The sequence below is a fragment of the Vipera berus genome (genome assembly GCF_964194415.1).
Source record: "Vipera berus genome assembly, chromosome: 8".
NCBI lineage: Eukaryota > Metazoa > Chordata > Lepidosauria > Squamata > Viperidae > Vipera > Vipera berus.
Genome location: NC_138211.1, coordinates 3,585,848 through 3,608,776, shown reverse-complemented (window position 1 = coordinate 3,608,776; position 22,929 = coordinate 3,585,848). Strand labels below are relative to the sequence as shown.

The following is a 22,929-nucleotide window of genomic DNA, read 5'->3' as shown; positions in this document are numbered from 1 at the left end:
AAGCTTGTGCGCGTGTGTGTGTTTGTGTGTGTAGAACGGGGTACGGGCAAGCCGGGTCTGAGGACTGAGAAAAGAAATGATAGAAGACAGAAGCAAAATGTCATCTCAACGGAGAGGAGAAAGAGATGAGGCAATGCCACTTGAACAGGCTGGCAATGGTTCTGCAGTTATTTGTTGGGAAACATCTGATGGAAACCATAGATGAACACAACGTCAGCTGCAGTTTTCCGTGCCGGAATATGAAGGGAAGAGGCACAGATGGGCTTTGAGCACCGTTTTCATCAGATCTTCACAGGAAGACTAGTGTGATGAGTTTTCAAGCCTTCTAGTGTGAAATTAATATTTACTCTTTTAATTACTTAATTGCTGCACTGCTTTTATACAGTGTATACTAAGCAATAGAGTTCCCCCCCTCCCAAAAAAACCCATAGAGAAGTTACAGAGGAACTCTAAGGCACAAGAGCTGACATTTGGAGAGGTAATGTGAAGAACAGAAAAGGAAAGCAAAATGCTCTACTAAATTCTACATTTGAGCTCTAAGGGGATCCAACAATACCTATTGGTTCCTTTCTGTAACGTGTCAGATTTTTTTTTTTAAAAAGGTTGACCCTGGAAAGTCCCACGGCACAAAGCCTGCCTCCTACCTGCTTTGAAGGACACAAGGAGAACTCTTGTCCTAAACTACTTAAAAGACTTGATTTAGCAATTCTTTGCTTTCTTTCGAGACTGGCTTTAAAAAAAAAAGACAAGAAAATAGAAACCATGGACATAGCATTCTGTTGCCAACCGCAGTTTGAAGGGACAGAATTCCATGGCAGATAGGCCACCAGAACAGGTAGATCATATGGTTTAGATCATACGGTTTAGATCAGGGGTAGGCAACCTCGGCTCTTTTATGACTCATGGACTTCAACTCCCAGAATTCCTGAGCCAGCTTGGCTGGCTCAGGAATTCTGGGAGTTGAAGTCCATGAGTCATAAAAGAGCCGAGATTGCCTACCCCTGGTTTAGATCATACGCTAAATGTGTCAGCGAAGTTTCCATCACGATAGTGGAAAACGACAACAGGCAGAATCCTATGTTTGGCCCATTTGGCAAATGCTTTTCTGCCATTGGGCTGATGGCATACTGGAGGGAGGATATGGAGGTGCCCTTCCTTTCTGGGGAAAAAGCATTTCCTACTAGCAGATACCGGAGAGGCAGTTAGCCAACAGGCATGCCTTTCCCAATTCTGGAAATCCTGAGAAGGAAATAGGCCAAATCATGGCGATGAATTGCGCGAATAGGTAGAACCTTCTGCCTACTTCTTCTGGTTCTTGGAGTATCTGTTGTGTTTCTGCTCTCAGGGCTGAGACCAACTAATAAAATGGCACAGTAGGATGGGGCAAGGAAAATCCTATCTAAGGAGAACTGAATTGATAAGCTTCCTTTTCTTTTTCTGCCTTCCCCCCAAAAAAAAATCTGCCTCCTCTTCCCTCTCTCCTGTTAAGCCTATTTTTTCAGAACATTTTTTTTCTTTCAGTGAGGACATTACTGGGTGGTTTTGTTTTCTTTTGTTTTTTTCACACCTCCAGCTGCAGCTCAATCCAAGGGCAAAGGCAGAATTAGCATCCATCTAGGCTTGCATCGTAGGGACGCGGTGGCTCAGTGGGTTAGGACGCTGAGCTTGTCGATCAGATGGTCGGCAGTTTGGTGGGTCAAATCCCAAGTGCCGCGTAACAGAGTGAGCGCCTGTTACTCATCCCAGCTTCTGCCAACCTAGCAGTTTGAAAGCACGTAAAAATGCAAGTAGAAAAATAGGGACCACTACGGTGGGAAGGTAACAGCGTTCCGTGCGCCTTTGGCGTCTAGTCATGCCGGCCACATGACCATGGAGACATCCTCAGACAAATGCTGGCTCTTCGGCTTGGAAACGGAGATGAGCACCGGCCCCTAGAGTTGGAAACGACTAGCACGCATGTGCGGGGGAACCTTTACCTTTACCTTAGGCTTGCATCTGTCAATATAATGGCCAGCTGATTTTTGCACAGGGATTAGAGAGAGCAAGTCAGCCAGTCTGGGATAAAATAGAGTTGTTGTTCAATAGGTGAAGAGGCTGCCATCTGAGTGGTGGGCCCATTTGTCTAAAGGAGTTTCTCCCGCTTGTCTCCCTAATGGAGAAATGTGGGAGTTCTAGTCCCATAAAACCGGAAGGCGTCTTGTTGGAGATGCTGACACAAAGGCCTGCAGATTAGAAGCCCAAACCAAATGGCAATAGGAACATGGACGTTCAAAGCTGAGGTTCCGAAATAGGCTTGCACGTTTGTCAAGGAGCATCGTCCAAGAACGGAGATTTGTAGGAATTAGGAAGCCCTTCTATCCGTGAATCAGGGTCTCCTGAAGGTAGCCACAAGCACTCTCTTCCTTCTTCTATGCTCCGTGAACTTCTGGAAGGAGAACAGATAACTCCTAGGAGGGAATTATCCATACCACTTTGCAAAGGGCAGAATTCATAGGTCACAGGATAGGTGTTTTTATTATTATTATTATTATTATTATTATTATTATTATTATTATTATTATTATTATTATTATTATTATTATTATTATTATTATTATTATTTAATAATAATAATAATAATAATAATAATAATAATAATAATAATAATAATAATAATAATAATAATAATAATAATAATAATAATAATAATTATTATTATTATTATTATTATTATTATTATTATTATTATTATTATTATCATGTTTACAAAAGGTACCATGAAAGGTGACTTTAACCCCAAAAGGTTAAAGGTTCCATTGAGTCGAGCTAGGATCTTGGAAACCCGTCAGGAGATTAGTTTGATTTTCATTTCAGCCTGCAGCCTGGTTTGCCCAGGTGGTAACCCATTCAAGTGCTAATCAAGGATGACCCTGATTAGCTTTTCCTCTCAATCAGCCCAAATGAATTAGCTCCTGCCCTACCAGCTTTGATATTCCACTGCAGAATCTAATTTCTGATTGTGAGTTTTATAATTAGTGCAATTTCTAATTTCCCCACAATGTTAATTAAAAAAAAAGCGGACAATATCTGGCGCAGCATCACAAGTCTCTTGAGCAATTATTGCCCTAATAAAATCCTCAACAAGCTAATTTTGAGGTTTTAAATAATACCAACATAATGCCTTTAAACCAGGGGTAGGCAACCTTGGCTCTTTTATGACTCATGGACTTCAACTCCCAGAATTCCTGAGCCGGCTGGCTCAGGAATTCTGGGAGTTGAAGTCCATGAGTCATAAAAGAGCCAAGGTTGCCTACCCCTGCTCTAAACAGTAAGAAAACAAAAAGAGGTCCCCCCCCTTTTTGGTAGATACACCCTCACAGCTATTGCTTTGTTCAACGTTTGTATGCAGGTATCCTTCAACGTGCAAACGCTTTTAAGTGATGTATCTTACCAGGTGAACGCGATAGAGGACGCTGATCCCCAGCGTCATGAACGGCTTTGAGAAATCTATGACCTTCTCTCGCTCTGCTGTAATGGTCAGGCCGGCGACGGCCAAATCAGCTTTCTGAAAAGGAAGCACAGAGAGATTGATACCTGTTGCCCAAACGGGGTTTGGGGTAGTGAAGAAATCTGAGGTGGCTGATTTCTAAAGGATTCTTCTCCTGGAGGTTTTCCCTAAGGAAGAAGGCTTGAGGGAAAGATATTTTTTATGGTTTTGGCTGTCTGTGTTTGTGTGTGTGTGTGGAGAGAGAGAGAGAGAGAGAGAGAGAGAGAGAGAGAGAGAGAGAGAGAGAGAGAGAGAGAGAGAGAGAGATAATGCAAAGTTAGGCACATCTGATAAATGCCTTCAGCAAAATGAAATTGAAAGAAGCAGCCGACTCAAGGTCATAGCCCAGGATTCTTAAAGAGGTCTGAGTTGAAGGCAATTTGGTCCCTAAGTTTTTCTATTGGTCATTCTTCAAAGCAACTATTTTAGTAAAAACCACAGTGGAGAAGAGATTTCCACCAACAATCAGAACCCCCGTTGCTGATTCTGGAGGATGTAGCTCAATCTTTTCTTTTGGGACCTTGGGGACCCCTTCTCTGCTTTATTGGGAACAGACAATCAAGTTAGGCTTCTGTTCCATCGGCCAAAAGCAGACATTCCAACCAATCACAAACATGCAACTTACAAGTAATTTCCCCCAGGGAAATGAGTTTAAACTTCTGCCTCTCTCTTGCATGGCTATGGAAGCCACCGGTCATTGGAACAAAAATCCCAAATCCCTGTTCTGCATCCTACCACACAGATGCCTGAAGAGATCTTGGAATAATCTTGGAACTAATAATGTGAAGTGTATCATTTCATGCCAGTGGGGGAGAATAATATATGGTAATGCTTCTCTTTTAAAGAGGATCAAACCTTTCCCAGGTCATAAAGCCAACAGAGCAAGAATGGATTGGAGACACCTCCTCTTTCTGTGTGTGGACTGTTCCTGTTTCAACAGCACTTGCTTTGTACTAGGAAGCTAAGCAGAACCTTAAACATCTTTCCCCCTTGCCACCTGGAGTCTGAAAAGGTATACTCTATCACCAATGGCAACAATCTCCAATTAGGTGTCCTTTAGCGGTGATGGAATTTCCAGAGGTCTCAGAAATCTTCTGCTCCATGTGTGCATTGGGCCTAAAGGAAGCTGGTATCATACTGAGAGTCAATGCAACATATTGGTTAAGAGGCTGGCATAGTGGCTGTGCATATCGGCATGCTGTGCATATCGGCATCTCGGGTCAACCAGACTATTCCATCTCTAATGATGGGGGGTGAGGTGTTACCCCCCGTTGATAGGGCTCGCAACTTGGGCGTCCTCCTGGATTCACGACTCAATTTTGAAGACCATATAGGAGCCGTGACCAGGGGGGCTTTTGCCCAGGTTCGCCTGGTGCGCCAGTTGCGTCCCTATCTGGACCGAGATGCCCTACGCACAGTTACTCATGCGCTCGTGACCTCCCGTTTGGACTACTGCAACGCTCTCTACATGGGGCTGCCCTTGAGGACCACTCGGAGGCTTCAACTGGTGCAGAATGTGGCCGCGCGAGTTGTAATGGGGTCTCCCGATACTCCCATGTAACACCTCTACTCCGCGAGCTGCATTGGCTTCCGGTTGCCCTCCGGGTGAAATTCAAGGTGCTGGTCATTACCTATAAAGCCCTACATGGCTTGGGTCCGGGGTACTTGAGGGAACACCTGCTGCCAGCATCAAGTGCCCTTCGTCCAGTGCGCTCCCACAGGGAGGGTCTTCTCAGGGTCCCACCGGTAAGAGATTGCCGGCGGGTAACACCCAGGGATAGGGCCTTCTCAGTGGGGGCGCCTGCCCTCTGGAACCAGCTGCCAGTGGAGCTGAGGACTGCCCCCGACCTCCGTTCATTCCGCCGGGGCCTGAAGACCTGGCTCTTCGAGCTCTCTGGCCCAGGCTGAGGATTAATTTATTTTAATTGGGGTTTTAATTGTACAGGGACAAATTTAATCTTTTTTAAACTGGTTTTAATTTTTGTATTTTTGGTTTTTAATTCCCTGTAAACCGCCCTGAGTCCTCCGGGAAAGGGCGGTATATAAATGTAATAAAATAAATAAATAAATAAATAGTAGCATTAGCAATAGCAGTTAGATTTATATACTGTCCCATAGCGCTTTATAGCCCTCTCTGGGCAGTTTACAGAGTCAGCTTATTGCCCCCAACCATCTGGGTCCTCATTTTACCAACCTCAGAAGGATGGAAGGCTGAGTCAACCTTGAGCCGGTCAGGATCGAACTTCAGGCTGTGGGCAGAATTAGCCTGCGATGCTGCCTTCTAACTACTACACCAACCTCAGCCATAGAAACTCCCTGGATGATTTTTGAGCCTTCTCAGCCATTCTACTTTGTAGGGTTGTTCTTTTATGCAAAAAAACCCCAGGAAAAAGTGGTATGTAGATCATTTTGACTTACCAAAGGAAAAGCAGGATGGAAGTCCAATAAAAACTAACTAATAAACCAGAAGAGTGTAATGTATGGAGCTCTCCATGGTCCTGATTCAGGGCTCCATTCTTGGAAGATCATATCTTTCCCGGAATGCAGCCACAATCTATCACAGCTGGCATTTTGCAAATGGAAGCTGGGCTGCAACACCTTTAGTTAAAAGAACACGGCTGCAGAAACAGCCATAAACAAATAACAGGACTTCTTCCTTTCTTCATATTTAAATGGAGGTGGCGATGCGGCAACCTTGATAAGAAATCAGAACGAGCTATGCCTTACAACATATTTTTAACTCATTTATATAACTTGGATAAGGATGTTCATTTTAAATGTGACTTTTATCACCTCTGGTCTTATTTAATGTCATGAAACTGCTCTTTGAGGGTGTGTATTTGTTTCAAGGAACCCAAACAGTAGCAAGCTCCAGCCTCACACACTGGTATTAATCCCAAGGTAGGAAGCCGTTGCAATGCTTCTGCAAATTAACTGTACATATCCTACCCTTGTCCTTTACATCTCCAGGCTGGTAGGTTCCTCGTTGTAGAGGAACTCGTAGAAACAATAAACAGGGATTTATCACTCATGATTCATAACCAAAGTTGAAAACCTCTGACAAGTATATCAAAGGCTGGGGTATCTTGTAATCTGGGGTATTAAGTTCTGCTGTAACATAATGCACGCCAAAGAATTGAGGCCTTTGAACTACGGTGCTGGGGAAGACTCCTGCGAGTCCCTTGAACTGCAAGGCGATCAAACCGGTCAGTCCTAGAGGAGATCAACCCTGACTGCTCTTTAGAATGCCAGATCCTGAAGCGGAAACTCAAATACTTTGGCCACCTAATGAGAAGGAAGGACTCACTGGAGAAGAGCCTAATGCTGGGAAAGATTGAGGGCAAGAGAAGAAGGGGACGACAGAGAATGAGGTGGCTGGATGGAGTCACTGAAGCAGTAGGCATGAGCTTAAATGGACTCCAGAAGATGGTAGAGGACAGGAAGGCCTGGAGGAACATTGTCCATAGGGTCGCGATGGGTCGGACACGACTTCGCAACTAACAACAACAACATAATGCATCCGTCATATCATCTGTTTGTCTCTCTCTCCTCAATTTATATGGTCTTCCACCCATCAGTTTTTATGGTCACTCTCTCCCCACGTGATTCTGGACAACTAACATCCTATTAAAAATAACAAATTATCTGTCTAAATATGTCAACTGACCCAGCTGGAGAAATGTAACCTTTTAGTTTGTGGACTTGAAATACGAATAACTTGATTGTTCCTTTCGGTAAGCCATTGGAGAGAGAAAAGAGCTATATTTAAACTTGCATTTAGAAGGTGAAAACAATGGAACAGCAGCAACACCACTCCTTGTAATCCTGAAAAGTTTGTTCAACCTTCTCCCCTCTGCAGAGAAACCTTGGTCCTTATTAAGTCTTATTGAAGTGGCTTATATTATTTCAGAATTCAGCCTCTACCTGTGACTGCGCAGATAAAATAAACTATTATTTTTCGGTATCTCCATCAAGAACAAATAGCGGCTATATTGGTGCATCGAGACTCTACACAAAGACATTTCATACATCCCTTTATCCTTCAGCACTTTAGCACATAAGGCAAAAGAAGCAGGTTTTTCTTCTGCTACAGAAAAAAAGAGATTCTTCCACAGAGTCAGAATATTTGTCTGTGAACTAAAAGACAGAAGGTCACCACCTCAATCTTTGTGTTTGATTAAGATCCCTGAAATCATGGTCTATCGCAGCATCTGAACATCTGACTCAGTATGTTGTTTGGAAAATACAACATAGATTAAAGTGCTCTGATGGATTAAAGTCCTGCTCCTAATGAAACCCACCAAATTTAGACCCCTTTTAAGTTCTCCTCAGTTCAAGGAAAGCTCCATTTGATGCAAACCACAGAGAGACTCTGTTCTACCCTTGGTGAAAGGCATAGACCTTATTCCATCCCCAGCAACTATTTACAGGAAAGCATGTAGCAGCTCTCTTGCTTCCTTTATTAGACATTTAAAGGCCAGTAGACTATTTTCAGCAAATGGAAGTTGACACATCAATCACACTTGCAGAAGATAATGGTTTTGCTATTATGTTTAATACCACAAATGATTCACAAAGGACCTTTATATTAATGTGAGTTCTCTGGGGCACTGGGGGTTAGGTGTCGTTATGGATTTAGATGGCAAAGAACGCCCTTGTAAAACCAGAGATCGATATTAAAATTAACATTCTCAAGAAAAGGCCATTGTCAAAGCATAAACCACTAGAGACAGCTCCAGATTCAGCCACAGCTTTGTTCCATACGGTATTAACCTTGTGAACTCTAAAGCTTCCTCCTTCTGTTATGTATACAAGATGGACAGTGAATAAGATTTATATGTTACTTATATGTAAGGTTGTAGGTCTATACATATACTGTATATAGTATGTTTAAATGTGTGTTATGTATGTGTACACTTTGAGAGCAAGCAACTAAATTTCATTTTTAATGTGTGCTATTGTGCCCACAATAAAAAATGACAATAAAGGCTCTCTCTCTCTCTCTCTCTCTCTCTCTCTCTCTCTCTCTCTCTCTCTCTCTCTCTCTCTCTCTCTCTCCCTCCCTCCCTCCCTCCCTCCCTCCCTCCCTCCCTCTCTCTCTCTCTCTCTCTCTCTCTCTCTCTCTCTCTCTCATCTATCTAAGGTTTCTAGCAATAAAAGTCCATGGATTCTTCACTCTGCTCTCAATGATCCGCTTGAATTTTGAGTCTGATCAGGGCTCCAAGGGCACCAAAGATTGATGTCTCAGCCAACCTGCCTGTCTATTCAACTGAGTCTCCAGGGAGTAATCTTTGCAAACAGATCGATGCTAGCAAGATCTGTGAAGTTTGGGTCTTAGGATCTGGATCTGAAATGATGCTGTGCTGACTAAGAATGATAGGACTTGTATTCATATTCGGAAGCACTGAGTTAGAGATACGAGAGAATATTTGCAGCTCAGGGTTGACCTGTGGGATTCTTGGCGTTCTATGAGCTTGGTTGTTTTCCACTGTGTGTAGGGTACTGATGATGCTACCTAGTTTGGTAATGAAATGTCTGCAAGAAAACAACCAAGCTCAGAGAGCACCAAGGGTCCCACAGCACTAAGTGGGATAAGACAGAGCTATTTCATTTTTCTCTTGGTTCTTTTTTTGCTCTCTGTTTTTCGTTGGCTATTCTGGGACTTTGCCCTCTCCTGCCACACAGACTTTCTTCCGGTCTTCTTAGAGTGATGGTTAGTACTCTTGGATCTCAGGGCAAGTCAGTCCTGATTGAGAGCACAGACATAGTTTCAGGGCTACTTCTATGCAGTGGGATCTGAACGTTGATAAGAGAGTTGGCTGTACCCAAATCAGCAAGTTAAAGCTTGTCTTTTTGCAATGATAAGCTGTTACTCATTATCTTTTCTTTTCCTAAGCTCATAGTTTTTTGACTTAAAGATTGATTATTCTCCAATAATCAACATTCTCCAAAGCGCCTGAAGGCAGGACAAGAAACAACGGATGGAAATGAATCAAAGAGAGAAGCAACCTAGAACTAAGGAGGAAATTTCCTGACAAGGAGAACAATTAATCAATGAAACGGCTTGCTTCCAGAAGTTGTAAATGCTCCATCACTGGAGGCTTTTAAGAAGAGACTGGACAGCCATTTGTCTGGAATGGTAGAGGGTTTCCTGCCTGAGCAGGGGGTTGGACTAGATGACCTCCAAGGTCCCTTCCAACACTGACATTCTGTTATTCCGATCAATTTCAAAAAGTGGAAACATCATGGGAGACAGAACATATTTTGTCTTTGTCATTGCATAGATGATGAATTAGGCAGCTGGAATTGTTGTTGCTTTGACTTTCTTGCTTGTGATTTTAGCATTGTTGTGTGCCATCCAAAATTGTGCTTCAGAACAATAATAAATATATAAATATTCTGGTGGCATCAGTATCTCCAGATGCTTCTCAGTCAGAAGCTTACTTCAGTCAGAACAAAAGCCTGCCTGCATCGAAAGATCTCATGTGCATGATCCCGCTCGGTTTTTCATTAAAAGTTGATGTTGTCTCTGGTTTGGGAAGCCTGCTCAATAAAGCCCTGGGTCCCAACAGAATTCTTACTAACCTCCAATGCTGAATTCCATTGCCTTGGCAGCTAAGCCCTCTTTCAGTTAAAATTCAAGGGAGTCCAACCTTTTATAGTAAATTAATCTGGCAGAGTAACTAACCGAGTTAGTTTTGGCTCTACTGGTGAAAAATGCTGTTTGATAGTATTGAAGACGGCGGGCACAGTTTAGTAAGAGAAGATTTGCTAAAGTCCTGTGGAAATTTATCCACAGTCAGCACCACGCCTAGGTTGCCTCCTGCAGCTGTTTAGGTAACACCTGCCCAATGACAAGAAGAAAGGTTGTCCGAAACATCTGTGGGAGTTGGACAGAGAATTTTGCCAGAGACTAGAGGTGATCAGAACCAACAGATTCTGTTTCATTCTTTCGTTCTAAGGCTGGAGGGAGGTTGATTCTTGGGCTCTACTTCTGCCTAAGACAGGGGTAGGCAACCTGGCTCAGGAATTCTGGGAGTTGAAGTCCACGAGTCATAAAAGAGCCAAGGTTGCCTACCCCTGGCCTAAGAGAATGGGAGAGAAGCACATGACAGAGACACTCTGCCATATCATCCCTTAAGGAAGACTAACATGTAAGCCTGTATTTTACACTTGTACCCCCAAAATTGTTTTTTTTATAGTAATGATACATCCCCGTACCCCATCTCCCCAAAGACACAGGAAGAGCTTGATGCAATGCTTCCAAAATATGGAGTTGGTTCCTAATTCAACTCACGCAAGAAGGGAGTTTAAACAAATTCTTGGCTCCAGAACGACCGTGTGATTCACTTAATGACTGCACTGATTTGCCTAACATCCATGGCAAAAAAAGAAGAAAAGGATATAAAATCAGATGTGCCCCGTTTAATAACCACCTGGTTTAGCAATGGAAACCCTGGTCCCAAATGTGGCCGTAAGTCAAGGGCTACCTGCGAATACTCACGTGTCTACCAATAATGTAATATGTATAATAGCACGTGTTAGGATCCCGTAGCAAGTGGTGCATTTGGAAACCTCTGCACATTCTGGGGTGGGGGAGGGGGAAGCATGAAACCACAGAGGATTCTTAATGCATTTATTCCCTCTTAGAAATAAAATCAGGGAAATAAGAAGTCCACAGCGTAAGATTGAATTTTGATGAGAAATGTCCCAGGCATATCCCTGCATTAGAATCCGGGTCCAAACTGTGCTAGCATCCTCCAGTGCAGAACACAGAATCCTAGGGCTGGAAGGGATCTTGGAGGTCATCTAGTCCAACCCCCTGCTTGAGCAGGAAACTTTATCCCATCCTGGTCAAATAGTTGTCCAATCTCTTCTTTAAAAACCTCCTGCGATGGAGCACGTACAACAATTACCCATTAATGGCTGTTCCCTTCCTGTCCACGAGTTGGGCAGCTGTATAAATTTGTTGGATAACTGAAGTAAAATCTCTGCCCAAATATATGCAAACACACCAGGAAAATGTCTTCCAATTTCCCCAAATATTTTGGCGTCTCCTCTCCTCTCCTCCTCTCTCTTTCTCTTTCCTTGCACAAAAGATGATTCCCCCCCCCCAAGTTGGAACAGTTTCTTCAGGCCACCTAGTCCAGGGGTAGGCAACCTTGGCTCTTTTATGACTCGTGGACTTCAACTCCCAGAATGCCTGAGCCAGCCACACTGAGGGGAAAGGGAGAAGTTTCCAAACTGAGCCATGCTGGCTCAGGAATTCTGGGAGTTGAAGTCCACGAGTCATAAAAGAGCCAAGGTTGCCTACCCCTGACCTAGTCTCACTGGTGGAAATTACAAAAAGGCCCCCTCAAGAAGACATTTTGTGTGGGCTGCCTCACATTTGACAAACAAGCAAATAAGGACAGAATTTACAGCTATCGTGACAGGTGACAGCTCCAAAAGTTCGCCCAAGCTTTCTTGAGGCGCCTCTATGGTGCAAGGAAGGCGACTCTAAACTGGATGGACCTAAAATCTGTATCAAAGATACGTTGGGTCAGTCAATTTTTTTGTTGCTGAGTGATTGCATTTCTCCAGTGAGAGAGAAGTGGATTCATTATTATCCAGCAGTGTTCCTCCTTATGTTTTTGATCCATTTACAATGTTTATTCAGAAGTCCCATTTAGCCGGGCCTCTGGAGTATAAAAATAAAAATATTATCCTTCCTGATTTGTCTTGCTTTATGGCTTCCTGTCCAACCCATCTAGGAAATGGGTGATGAATTCCTCGTTAATTAATTTGTTTGTTTCCAAACGATAAACAAAATTATTACTGCCATCTTTTCATTTCACATTTTCCCTCCTTTCCTTTCCTCAGTAAGCTGATTAATTAAAGACGATTCATCTCTATTCCTTCAGCTAAATTGAACTGAAAGAAACAAAATGGGAAGCCTTCAACTAAAAGCACAATAGCCCACTGGACATTAAATCACGAGTAAAGGGGGGGCGGAAACTCCAAACCCCAAACATCGGGTCTAAAACATGCCGGAAAGCGAAGAAGATTGCAGCTGTGGGCAATGACATCTTTTCATTGTATCACACAAAGTGAGCAGGAAACAGCAATCCCAGAGAAATCAATACAAGAGCAATCGCAGTCAGACTATTCACTCTTATAAAGCGGTGGCTGCTGTGTCAATGTTCCTTAGTTTGTGCGCTGACTTGCAGAAGAGGTCACCCATCCTAACGGCTGAGTTCTTAATTCTCCTTTATGCTGAACAAGCATCGCTACATTACGAGTTGGAGGAGAGGCTGGGCAGTACGGTGACTAACAAATTGTAGAAATAACATTAGTCTCCAAGCAAACTGTAAGCAGTTTATCTGACTATCTCAAAGTGCCATAACTTACAGTCCATTACGGCATTCTTTTATGCATAGCGCATTACAATGCATAGCGCATTATAATTCCCCAAGAGGGCACTGTCTGGCTTCCTTGTTTTATAGGCTGTCCTGCCAGCTGTGATTTATCTTGTTTTACCCTATTTTCGTGAATTTGGTTGGCTTGATTACTGTGAATGAGGGTCAGAGTCCTCATAAGAAGACGTTTCCCAAGGATGGAAAACTGTCTTCCAAATGGGCAAATTTACCCGCAGGAGCAGACTCTGAAATGAATCTGGCCTTGGCAGAAGTGTGGGCAAGATAGAGCAGCTGGAAGGAGGGAAAGGAGGAGGAGGAGGAGGAAGGGAAGGAGGGAGGAAGGAGGAGGAGGAGGAAGAGGAGGAAGAAGAAGGAAGAGGAGAGAGGAGGAGGGAGGAGGAGGAAGAAGAAGAGGAGGAGGAGGAGGAGGAGAAGGAGGTGGAGGAAGAAGGAGGAGGAGGAGGAGGAAGAAGAAATGTCCTCAACTTTCAGCCATTTGTTTAGTGACCATTCAAACTTATAATGACACTGGGAAAAGATACTTATGATAGGTCCTCAACCGGCATCTATTTACCCCAATTGCAGTATCCCAAGGTCATGTGGTCACCATCTGAGACTTTCCCAGCCAGCTTCTGACAAGCAAACTCAACGGGGGAAGCCGCATTTGCTTAACAATCGTATGATTCACGTAACAACTACAGTGTTTCACTTAACAATTGTAGCCAAAAAAAAAAAAGTTGTAAAATTGGGCACGACTCCCTTAGCCTTGCTTAATAACTAAAATTCTGGTCCCGTGGTCGTAAGCCGAGGACTCTCTATATCCCAGCCTTATTAAGAAACTGAGATCTATTGCAATTTTTCATTTTCCCACTTACTACAAATTGCAGGCCATTTGAAAATATCATTTCTAAAGGCTGTCAATTTGGATGAAAAATGTTTATTTTTCTGCAAGAAATATTGAAAAGGGACATTTCGCTCCGCAGGGGGGTGTCTATATTTTTTTAAAATGACTAACATAAATGACATTTTATGGCAAAACAAAACAAAACAAAATAAAAATAACAGCCTTCAGATTATTTTATTTATGACTTGTTTGGTCCAGCTTTCTCATTCATCTCTGCTAGGTCCTATTAAGAAATTAAATTTAGATTGTAATGAATAACAATAGAGTTGAAGCTCCTTGCAGCACATATTTTAATCATTATCATATATATATGTATAATTGCCTTCAATTTTGCAACGCATCGTGTAGAGCCAGGAGGTTGTATAAAATAATTGCAACAATGAAGTGTAGTCAAATTTGTTTCAGACTGCAGTCATTTTCTTTTCTGCTACTATCTTGAGAACACACTCAGATGTGGCCTTAAGAACATTTTCTCCTTTCTTGTTCAGGGGTGGCAACTTACTACGATCATATCTTATTGCTTTCTTTCTATAACTGCGTTTTGTATAATTGCATTAGTTTTATAATTTTGATAGAGTCAAATGACTACATCAATAAAGATTCTACCAGATGAAACTAGAACTAAGCTTTCTTGAGACCAGAATAACAGAATAACTGGATAACAGAGTTGGAAGGGACCTTGAGGTCTTCTAGTCCAACCCCCTGCTCAAATAGGAAACAAATGGTTGTCCAGTCTCTTCTTAAAGACTTCCAGTGATGGAGCACCCACAACTTCTGAAGGCAAGCCGTTCCACTGATTAATAGTTCTCCCTGTCAGGAAATTTCTCCTTAGTTCCAGGTTGCTTCTTTCCTTGATGAGTTTCCATCCGTTGCTTCTTGTCCTGCCTTCTGCTGCTTTGGAGAATAGGTTGAACTCTTCTTTGTGGCAGATCGGAAGCCGGAAGCCGACGGTGGGACCTTCCCCTCCTTCTCACCCCAGAATGAAGCCATCCTGAGCTTCTTCCTAGCATCACCCCCTTACACCAGGCTTAAGGAATGCTTCTGCCTCTTTTGTTTTCCTAACAGCTTCTGCGTATTTCCCTCAAGGCCACCTCCACCGCTCTCTATAGCTACAACAACCTGCAACCCAAGCAGAAGCTGAGCTTGAAGGAGCCTAAAACTTTGCTCAGGGCACTGAAATGCCTCCAGCAATCCCAACTCGTTGTCCTCCTTATCCCTGCATTCATAAAAATGCATGTTGCATCTATTTTCCGTTTTGCTATAAATTTTAAGCAGATCGGCAGGCTGACAGCATGGAAACCTACCTGGCAGTACTGCATTGATAATTATTAGAGCCAAAAGAAATGAAATCAAACGCTTTGTTGCGGCGAATGGCCAGATGTAGGTATAATTCAGAAGCAATATTACCTGGGGGAAAGGGAAGTAGATAAAGGAAGTGACAAAAAAAGGCTAAAAAAATAAAAGTAGCAGGTAAGAATTGCAGTCCCAGACCTTATTTTAAATATGTAAGGCAGCAAGAATTCCAGGAAATGCTTAACTGTTAAGCACAAAGCTATATAGCTGTTTGGCGGTCTAATAGACTACTAAAATGCTATTATATTAAAACACTCCGGTAATAGAAATGTGTTGATAAAATGCAGAACTATAGGTTGAAATAATAAAATTCTACCTGGAATAGTTTTGAGTGTAATTGACAATATTTACTTAGCACCTTACTCAGTTGTTTTTAACAACAACAACAACAACAATTATTATTATTATTATTATTATTATTATTATTATTATTATTATTATTATTATTATTATTATTATTATTATTATTATTATTATTATTATAGGATTAAAAGAGGAACAGATAGAGAAAAAAGAAGGGAGCAGAACAATCTAATACAAAGGTTACACACACTATTGTCATCCAGAATAGAATAGAATAGAATAGAATAGAATAGAATAGAATAGAATAGAATAGAATAGAATAGAATAGAATAGAATAGAATAGAATAGAATAGAATAGAAAATATGGAATAGAATAGAATAGAATAGAATAGAATAGAATAGAATAGAATAGAATAGAATAGAATAGAATAGAATAGAGCTGGAAGGGACCTTGGAGGTCTTCTAGTCCAGCCCCCTGCTCAAGGAGGAGAATCTATACCATCTCAGACAAGTGACTGTCCAGTCTCTTCTTAAAAGTGATGGAGTGTCCATGACTTCTGGTGGCAAGCTGTTCCACTGGTTAATTGTCCTCACTGTTAGGAAGTTTCTCCTTAATTCCAGGTTGCTTTTCTCTTTGATCAGTTTCCAACCATTGTTTCTCGTCCTTCCCTCTGGTGCTTTGGTGGATAACGTGACCCCTTCTTCTTTGTGGGAGCCCCTCAAATACTGAGTGCCTTTTCCTTTTTTGCATCCTTGCCTTATTCTTTTGTCCTCTTGGAACCCTTTTATTAATCTAGATTATGTGTTCTCTTGCATAAAAAAGCACTCAGAACTCTATTTTTATGCCTTAGCAACCCCTGGGGGGACTTCCCTTAGACTGGTACGCCTCCTTGCCAAAACAAGCCATAAATAACAACTGGGTTACATTTGAGGGATGTTCTTTAGGGATGTGACAGCTTGGCCTCCAGCTAATTAAGTTGCAGAGCACTTGGCAAAGGGTGGTTTCCATGCGTGGCATCTCCTTCAAAAGACAAATAATGCGTCACGAGTTTACAGATAGCCCTCGGCTTACAGCAGCTCATTTAGTGACCATTCAAAGTTACAACAGCACTGGAAAAAGCGACTGATGATCATTTACCACAGTTACAACCTTTGCAAGTTGCAACCCCCAAGGTCACGTGATCAAAATCCAGACGGTCGCAGTGTCCCGGGGTCACGTGATCACCTCTTGCAACCTTCTGACAAGCCAAGAATGGGGAAGCCGGATTCACTTAACAACCAGGTTACTAGCTTATCAACTGCTGTGATGCACTTAACCAATGTCTTGCTTAACAACAGACCTTTTGGGCTCAATTCTGCTCATAAGTCGAGGGTTATGGGCTTCCTGGGCAGCTGCTGGGTGGAGAATTTCCCCCCAAGATTGCCTGACTCCTTAAGGCAGGGGTCTCCAACTTGTGAACTTCAACTGCCAGAATTCTGGGAATTGAAGTCCACAAGTCATAAAGTTGCCACAGTTGGAGACCCCTACCTTAAGGGATGGAACAGAGAGCTGGATCGGCTGCTGAAATACCTTCCCAACATGACTTGTGAAATAAACATTGCTGAGCACAGCCAGAAGCTCCATGGCAAACACAGCTAGAGTATTTCTCATACATCGCCCTGAAAGAACAGTGCTGTCACACTGTTCTAGTCCAACCCTCTGCTCAACCAGGAGACCAAGAAGGAGCCAAGAAAGTCCAATTTGCTTTTGGGGGGAAAAACGCCTTTGGGACAACCATGACCTGGATGATTGAGAATCTCCATAGACATTTAACCAAATACATGATTGATTTAGGTCCTATCCCAAGGTCATCCACCAACCAAACAGATATTCTTTCCAAATGTGCCCAGTTGTTTTTTTTTAGACCTGTGCTCTTACGTCTGAGAAACCTCTTTTATTTGATATTTTCCAGTCTGTTTGTGCTCTTCTCCCTAGAATTTTTCTTCCTAGTTTTGGCCTGATAAAATGTTGATTAGGCTACAGCAGGCTGGTAAAGTTATTCAGATGTTTCATGTTGAATCATGCTCCATGCAGGGTCACCCCGAGACCCCACCATTACTTATTGCAAAATAAATTAGTTCCTTTGGTGGTTCACATTTTCATGCTTAAATGGTGGCCCAAACCAAAAGAAATCTAAAGGGACATTCAAAATATTATGCCACTGAACTTTATTGTCCAGCCAACCAGGTAAAAAAGAACATTTCATTGTCACCAAACTGAAGGCTAACTCTATGTGTTCCACTTGAAGTCTTTTATTTCATTCTAATTAGCACACTGTGTGATTGGCTCTTTCCCCCCCCCCCCATATACTTACTTTGACAAAAACGCTATGAAGTACAGAAATGTTTGTAATTAACCTGGCACTGTGGCAGCTGGCATTAATTGCATCCTTCTAATTTTCATTTGTTTGATGGTTTTCTTTCAAGAAAAAACAACAACCCTCATAGTTTTGGGTTTTCATCTCCTTTTTCCACCCTCTCACTGATTGGGACAAGTCTAAGATAGACCTTTTAGGGCTCTCTATCTTTTGCATTAATCATCTGTATGAGAATTGGACGTGCTGGATTACAAAGAGACATTTCATAGGCTTTCCAAAGAAACACCAACGCATCTTTTTCACATAAAATGTACAGTATAACAACATACCAGAACCAGTTTGGTATAGTTGTGAAGGCATCACTCTAGAAATCAGGAGACGGTGAGTTCTAGTCCCGCCTTAGGCATGAAAACCAGCTCGGTGTTTTGGGGCCAATCACCAGGAGATGGTGAGTTCTAGTCTTGCCTTAGGCTTGAAAGCTGGCTGGGTGACTTTGGGCCAATCACCAGGAGATGGTGAGTTCTAGTCCTGCCTTAGGCATGAAAGCCAGCTGGGTGTTTTGGGGCCAATCACCAGGAGACAGTGAGTTCTAGTCTTGCCTTAGGCTTGAAAGCTGGCTGGGTGACTTTGGGCCAATCACCAGGAGACGGTGAGTTCTAGTCCCGCCTTAGGCATGAAAGCCAGCTGGGTGTTTTGGGGCCAATCACCAGGAGACGGTGAGTTCTAGTCCTGCCTTAGGCTTGAAAGCTGGCTGGATGACTTTGGGCCAGTCATCCTCTCTCCGCCCTAAGTGGAAAGCAATGGCAAACCACCTTCGCAAACCTTGCCAATAAAACTGCAAGGACCCGTCCAAGGAATTGCCAAGAGTAAAAAACCAACTCGAAGGTATGCATACACAAATTCATAACAATACAATAGTGAGACTACGGCAGACTTTTGTTTAAATATCCACTGCGGGAAATGCAATTGAGTGATCAGCACAGCATTCAAGCTCTGCCTTCAAGCTCCCAGTAGACTTTGGTTTAGAAAAGAGAAAGTTGGCTGAGATACGGCTTGGGTTTGATCCAGCCTGGCTGCTTTTCTGTTGACTGCCACCTTGAGAATATTTGGGCAATCACAGTCCGCATATCTGCTTCTGAAGTCTGCTGGAGGGCTGGTAGCCGTTATGATCTGGGTTCTTCAATCGTTCTTATTAAACCTTCGGGCCATATTTCCGACATACAGAATCTTTGAACTAATTTTGCACAGAAGTAATTGCAATGGATGCAATGGTGATGGCAAGCTTATTGAGCCAAATTCCCAGGCAAAATGTGCCTTTCCTCCCCCCCCCGTCCTTTCTTTCTATTGTTACAAAGCAACAAGTAGCTCAATAATTAATTCTAGGTAATCTAGAAATTCTTATCTTTCCAAAGCAGGCGAGCAAACAAACAGCCTTCTATCAACCACTTGACAGAATATTTTAACACTTGCTTAAAAGAGCCAGATTCCTTTCCCTTCCCTTCCTATCGCAGTTCTTCCTCTTTACAGCCTTGAAGAATGGTTTAAACCCTGTTCCCTTTTATACACATTTAAGCTGACAGCCCAAGGCACCAGCAAACAACCCAACAACAAATAGCAGTAACAAAACACTAAAGAACCAGCTGGTTGTTTATAGCTTTTTATGAGAGACGTTTCCAAAAGAAAAAAAAAGTTAGGTTCATGTTTGATGTTGCTTGAGAGCACACAGGGAAGAACTACACTCAGTGGCCTAATTAGCAGGAGTTGCATAACTTGACATGGAGAGAGAGAGCAGTGGAGATGTTACGTGAACTCTCCAACATGTTAGGGTTAGCCAGCAAAAACCTTAGGTTTGCTTGTGGCTAAAATAGCCCTCCTAGTCAACCAATGCCCTCTGTGTTATATGAACCTACCTAGCAAAGAGTCAATTACTTCTCACGTCTGAGATTGAGGTGAAATCTCCAAGAGCCCTGTAAAAATGGGCACCTCTAGGAACTCATCTCTCTTTTCCTAGCCCTTATCATCTCAGTGCTATTGCATCATTGTAGCTTCCCTGAACCTCAACAGAAGTAGGGAGGAAAGTAATGGCCTCCCAGAATCCTAGAAGGGACTCTGAGAAAGGTCATTCAGGATGTGGACAAGACCCGACATCATCCAACACAATCCAGAGGCTAAGAAACACCTTGATGGTCCAAGGTCCATCTATCTAGCCTTGAGTTGCTTATTACTGGAACAGTGGAAGTTTTTAAGAAGAGACTGGACAGCCATTTGTCTGAAATGGTATAGGGTTTCCTGTCTGAGCAGGGGGTTGGACTAGAAGACCTCCAAGGTCCCTTCCAATTCTATTCTATTCTATTCTATTCTATTCTATTCTATTCTATTCTATTCTATTCTATTCTATTCTATTCTATTCTATTCTATTCTATTCTATTCTATTCTATTCTATTCTATTCTATTCTATTCTAATATATACTCTATTCTACTCTACTCTACTCTACTCTACTCTACTCTACTCTACTCGATGTTTAAAGTCAATGAGTCATTTTAGTACACAGCCTGTTTTCAGCAGTTTTCAGCCTTTCCCGAAGGCATTGCGTGGCTCAAGGAAGGATGACACCATCTGCCATTTTTAGCACAAGCAGTCCATTTGTAAGTGTGAGTTCCAACTTACATACCAATTTGAGTTAAAGGCCCAGTTAGGAAAGGAACTCATTTACTAAAGAGCTAAAGGAAGGATTCACCGAACAATGAAGTCAGATGCACGGAAACTATTATTAGTTTGAACAAATGCTGTCCCATAATTTCTCATGTAGCTTTTTGGGAACTCCTCTCTCAGGGCTGAGGAAGAATATGTGCAATCAGCTCCATTTAACAAAGTATTGTTCTCTCACCTTGGAGAGCCAAAGTGCCGAATCCACCCTATGCGTCTCTTCCATCTCACGTGAGATGGTTACCGTGTCTTTGGATTGCTGTGTTCAAATCCTTCCTAGAAATCCTGCATTTTTGATCTCCCTCGGTGTGCATGGCACTCTGCCTCCCTTTGGACAAGGGGCACTAAATAATCTATGGGGATTTTTCAGAAGCTGAAGAGTTCCATCCTCAACTTCCCCCCCCCAACCCTAGTTAGATTATCACATTTGAAAATGACCAGTTAAGAGCCTTCATAATTCGCTAGTTTGCCTTTCAGAGGATTGAAGTGATCTCCTTGGCTGGCACAGGATCCCTGGAGGAAGACGGAAGCCCGATTTCAGCTCAGGAGCTTGAGCAGTCGAGGTTGGTCCTCCCTTGCATTTAATTCCTCCCTCGAAACAGGAACAATTGCCCTCAGGTCTTACCATCCTAATCAACAACACATCTTTCTAGCTATACTGTACCACATCCAGTCCAAACTGAGAAAAAACATTTTAAAGGGAAAAAAACTCAAAACGTCCAGTTGCCTTTTGGAAAAAGCACCCTTGTCAGACCTGGCACCACTTTTAAACCTCCAAACGAAGCAGAAGCAAGTGTGAGGTGGCAGCTGACACACCTTTGGGACAAGCATGACCTGAGGATTGAGACCCTCCGTGGATATTTATCCAGTCCAAAGTCACAATCCAAAGCAACAAAAACAATCCCACAATCTGCTTAACCAACTGATTCTTCCTGTGTAGATGGGAGAGTTCACATTTGAATGCTTCCCATATCAAAAGTATCTCCATACAAACCAAACACAGGACCGTCCAAACAGGTCTTCCCCAACCCCAGTATTCTCAAGACATGTCAGTCTAAAATGACCAGGCAGATATGGGAGTTATAGTCTAACACAATGTTTCTCAATCTCAGAAGCTTGAAGCTACGTGGACTTCAACTCCTAGAGTTATTGGGAGAAGTTTGGGAAGTTGAGGATTTCTGGAAGTTTGAAGATCACACCTCATTGAGTTGCTGAATTTGAGAAGCACTGGCCTGACATATTTAGAGAGCGCTAGGTGGAGAAAGATGGATATAGGAGGAGACTAATTTAGAGACTTCTGTCCCTACCACAACAATTTGGTGAACATCACATCTCAAGGGACGCTTTTAAATAGGAGAATGAAACTACTTCATAAAAGAAGGCAACATGCAATTCTGGGAGACACCTAAGAGCACCCATAAGTCTTTAGCGTTGGCTGGTTTACTCACCCGAGCAATCAGTTCTCCAACCATGCCAGTCCACGTTCCGTTAGGCTCAGGAACTCCATACACTCCATCTCCCACCAGGTGGATCTTGTAGTTGAAGCGCAAAATATCCGCAAGCTCCTTGAGCATGTCCACGCAGAAGCCTTCGTAGCGGTCATTCCCATCCAGCTCTTGATGGTTGCCCTTGAGCATTAAATAAGGGTTTTCCTGCATCGAAACTGGGCAGCTGTCATTCTCATCTTAGCCACGGAGTTGCAACAGCACTAGATTCAGCACAAATCGGAAAGCAGGGGCGGGTGATACGAGGGACTCACTGGGAATTTCTGGGAAGGGGAACAAATCTCTGGAATAGATACATCAGGCTTTCACGTTATCTGGGGGATGCAGTATAAGAGCTGGCTAGATCCACACGAGCAGATGTTTCCCCCAGGTTTGGCAGACAGACAACCATCTCATTCTATGCAAGTGACAGTTTTGTCAGAAAAGTGGGATTCTTGTGAGCAATAAATGGCCCCTGGCATATGTGGGACAATATGGAAGGGTGCAATAGGAACTAGGGGTACAGCAAGCAGGGGGTACAATTCCTAGCAGCCTTCAATATGGAGAGAAGGATGTTTGACTACTGCTCTGTAGTGGCCTAGCACTAAGGATGGGAAAGGATATGTCCAGTCCAGCAAAGTGGACCAATGTGACAGTGGCCTGGGGTGGCAATAGAGTAATACTTGAGGACCAGATACTTTTGATGTTACGAAAACATTTCCCTAGAATAGATCATCTGAGGTCACTCAGATTGTATAATCCTTACTACAACAAGACGTCCTAGATGACTTCTCCATCTTTATCACTAAACTGGATCTAATCCAAATCCCATTGGAGAAGAATGGAAAAGTGGGATGAATATGGATCCCATTTCAAGCTTCATCTTTGCTGGTACTG

The 22,929-nt window shown here is 42.8% G+C and overlaps 1 protein-coding gene across 1 annotated transcript in view; it reads right to left on the bottom strand.

Moving 5' to 3' along the window:
- The window catches only part of GRIK4 (glutamate ionotropic receptor kainate type subunit 4), a gene marked incomplete at its 3' end in the record, with an annotated part of 164,599 nt that overhangs the window by 11,793 nt on the left and 129,877 nt on the right, over positions 1-22,929 (bottom strand). The window contains exons 11-12 of the mRNA XM_081333607.1: positions 21,997-22,200; positions 3,431-3,544 (exon numbers count right to left, since the gene is read on the bottom strand). Coding sequence (XP_081189733.1) covers positions 3,431-3,544; positions 21,997-22,200 — 318 coding nt within the window. The remainder of the gene's footprint in view (positions 1-3,430; positions 3,545-21,996; positions 22,201-22,929) is intronic.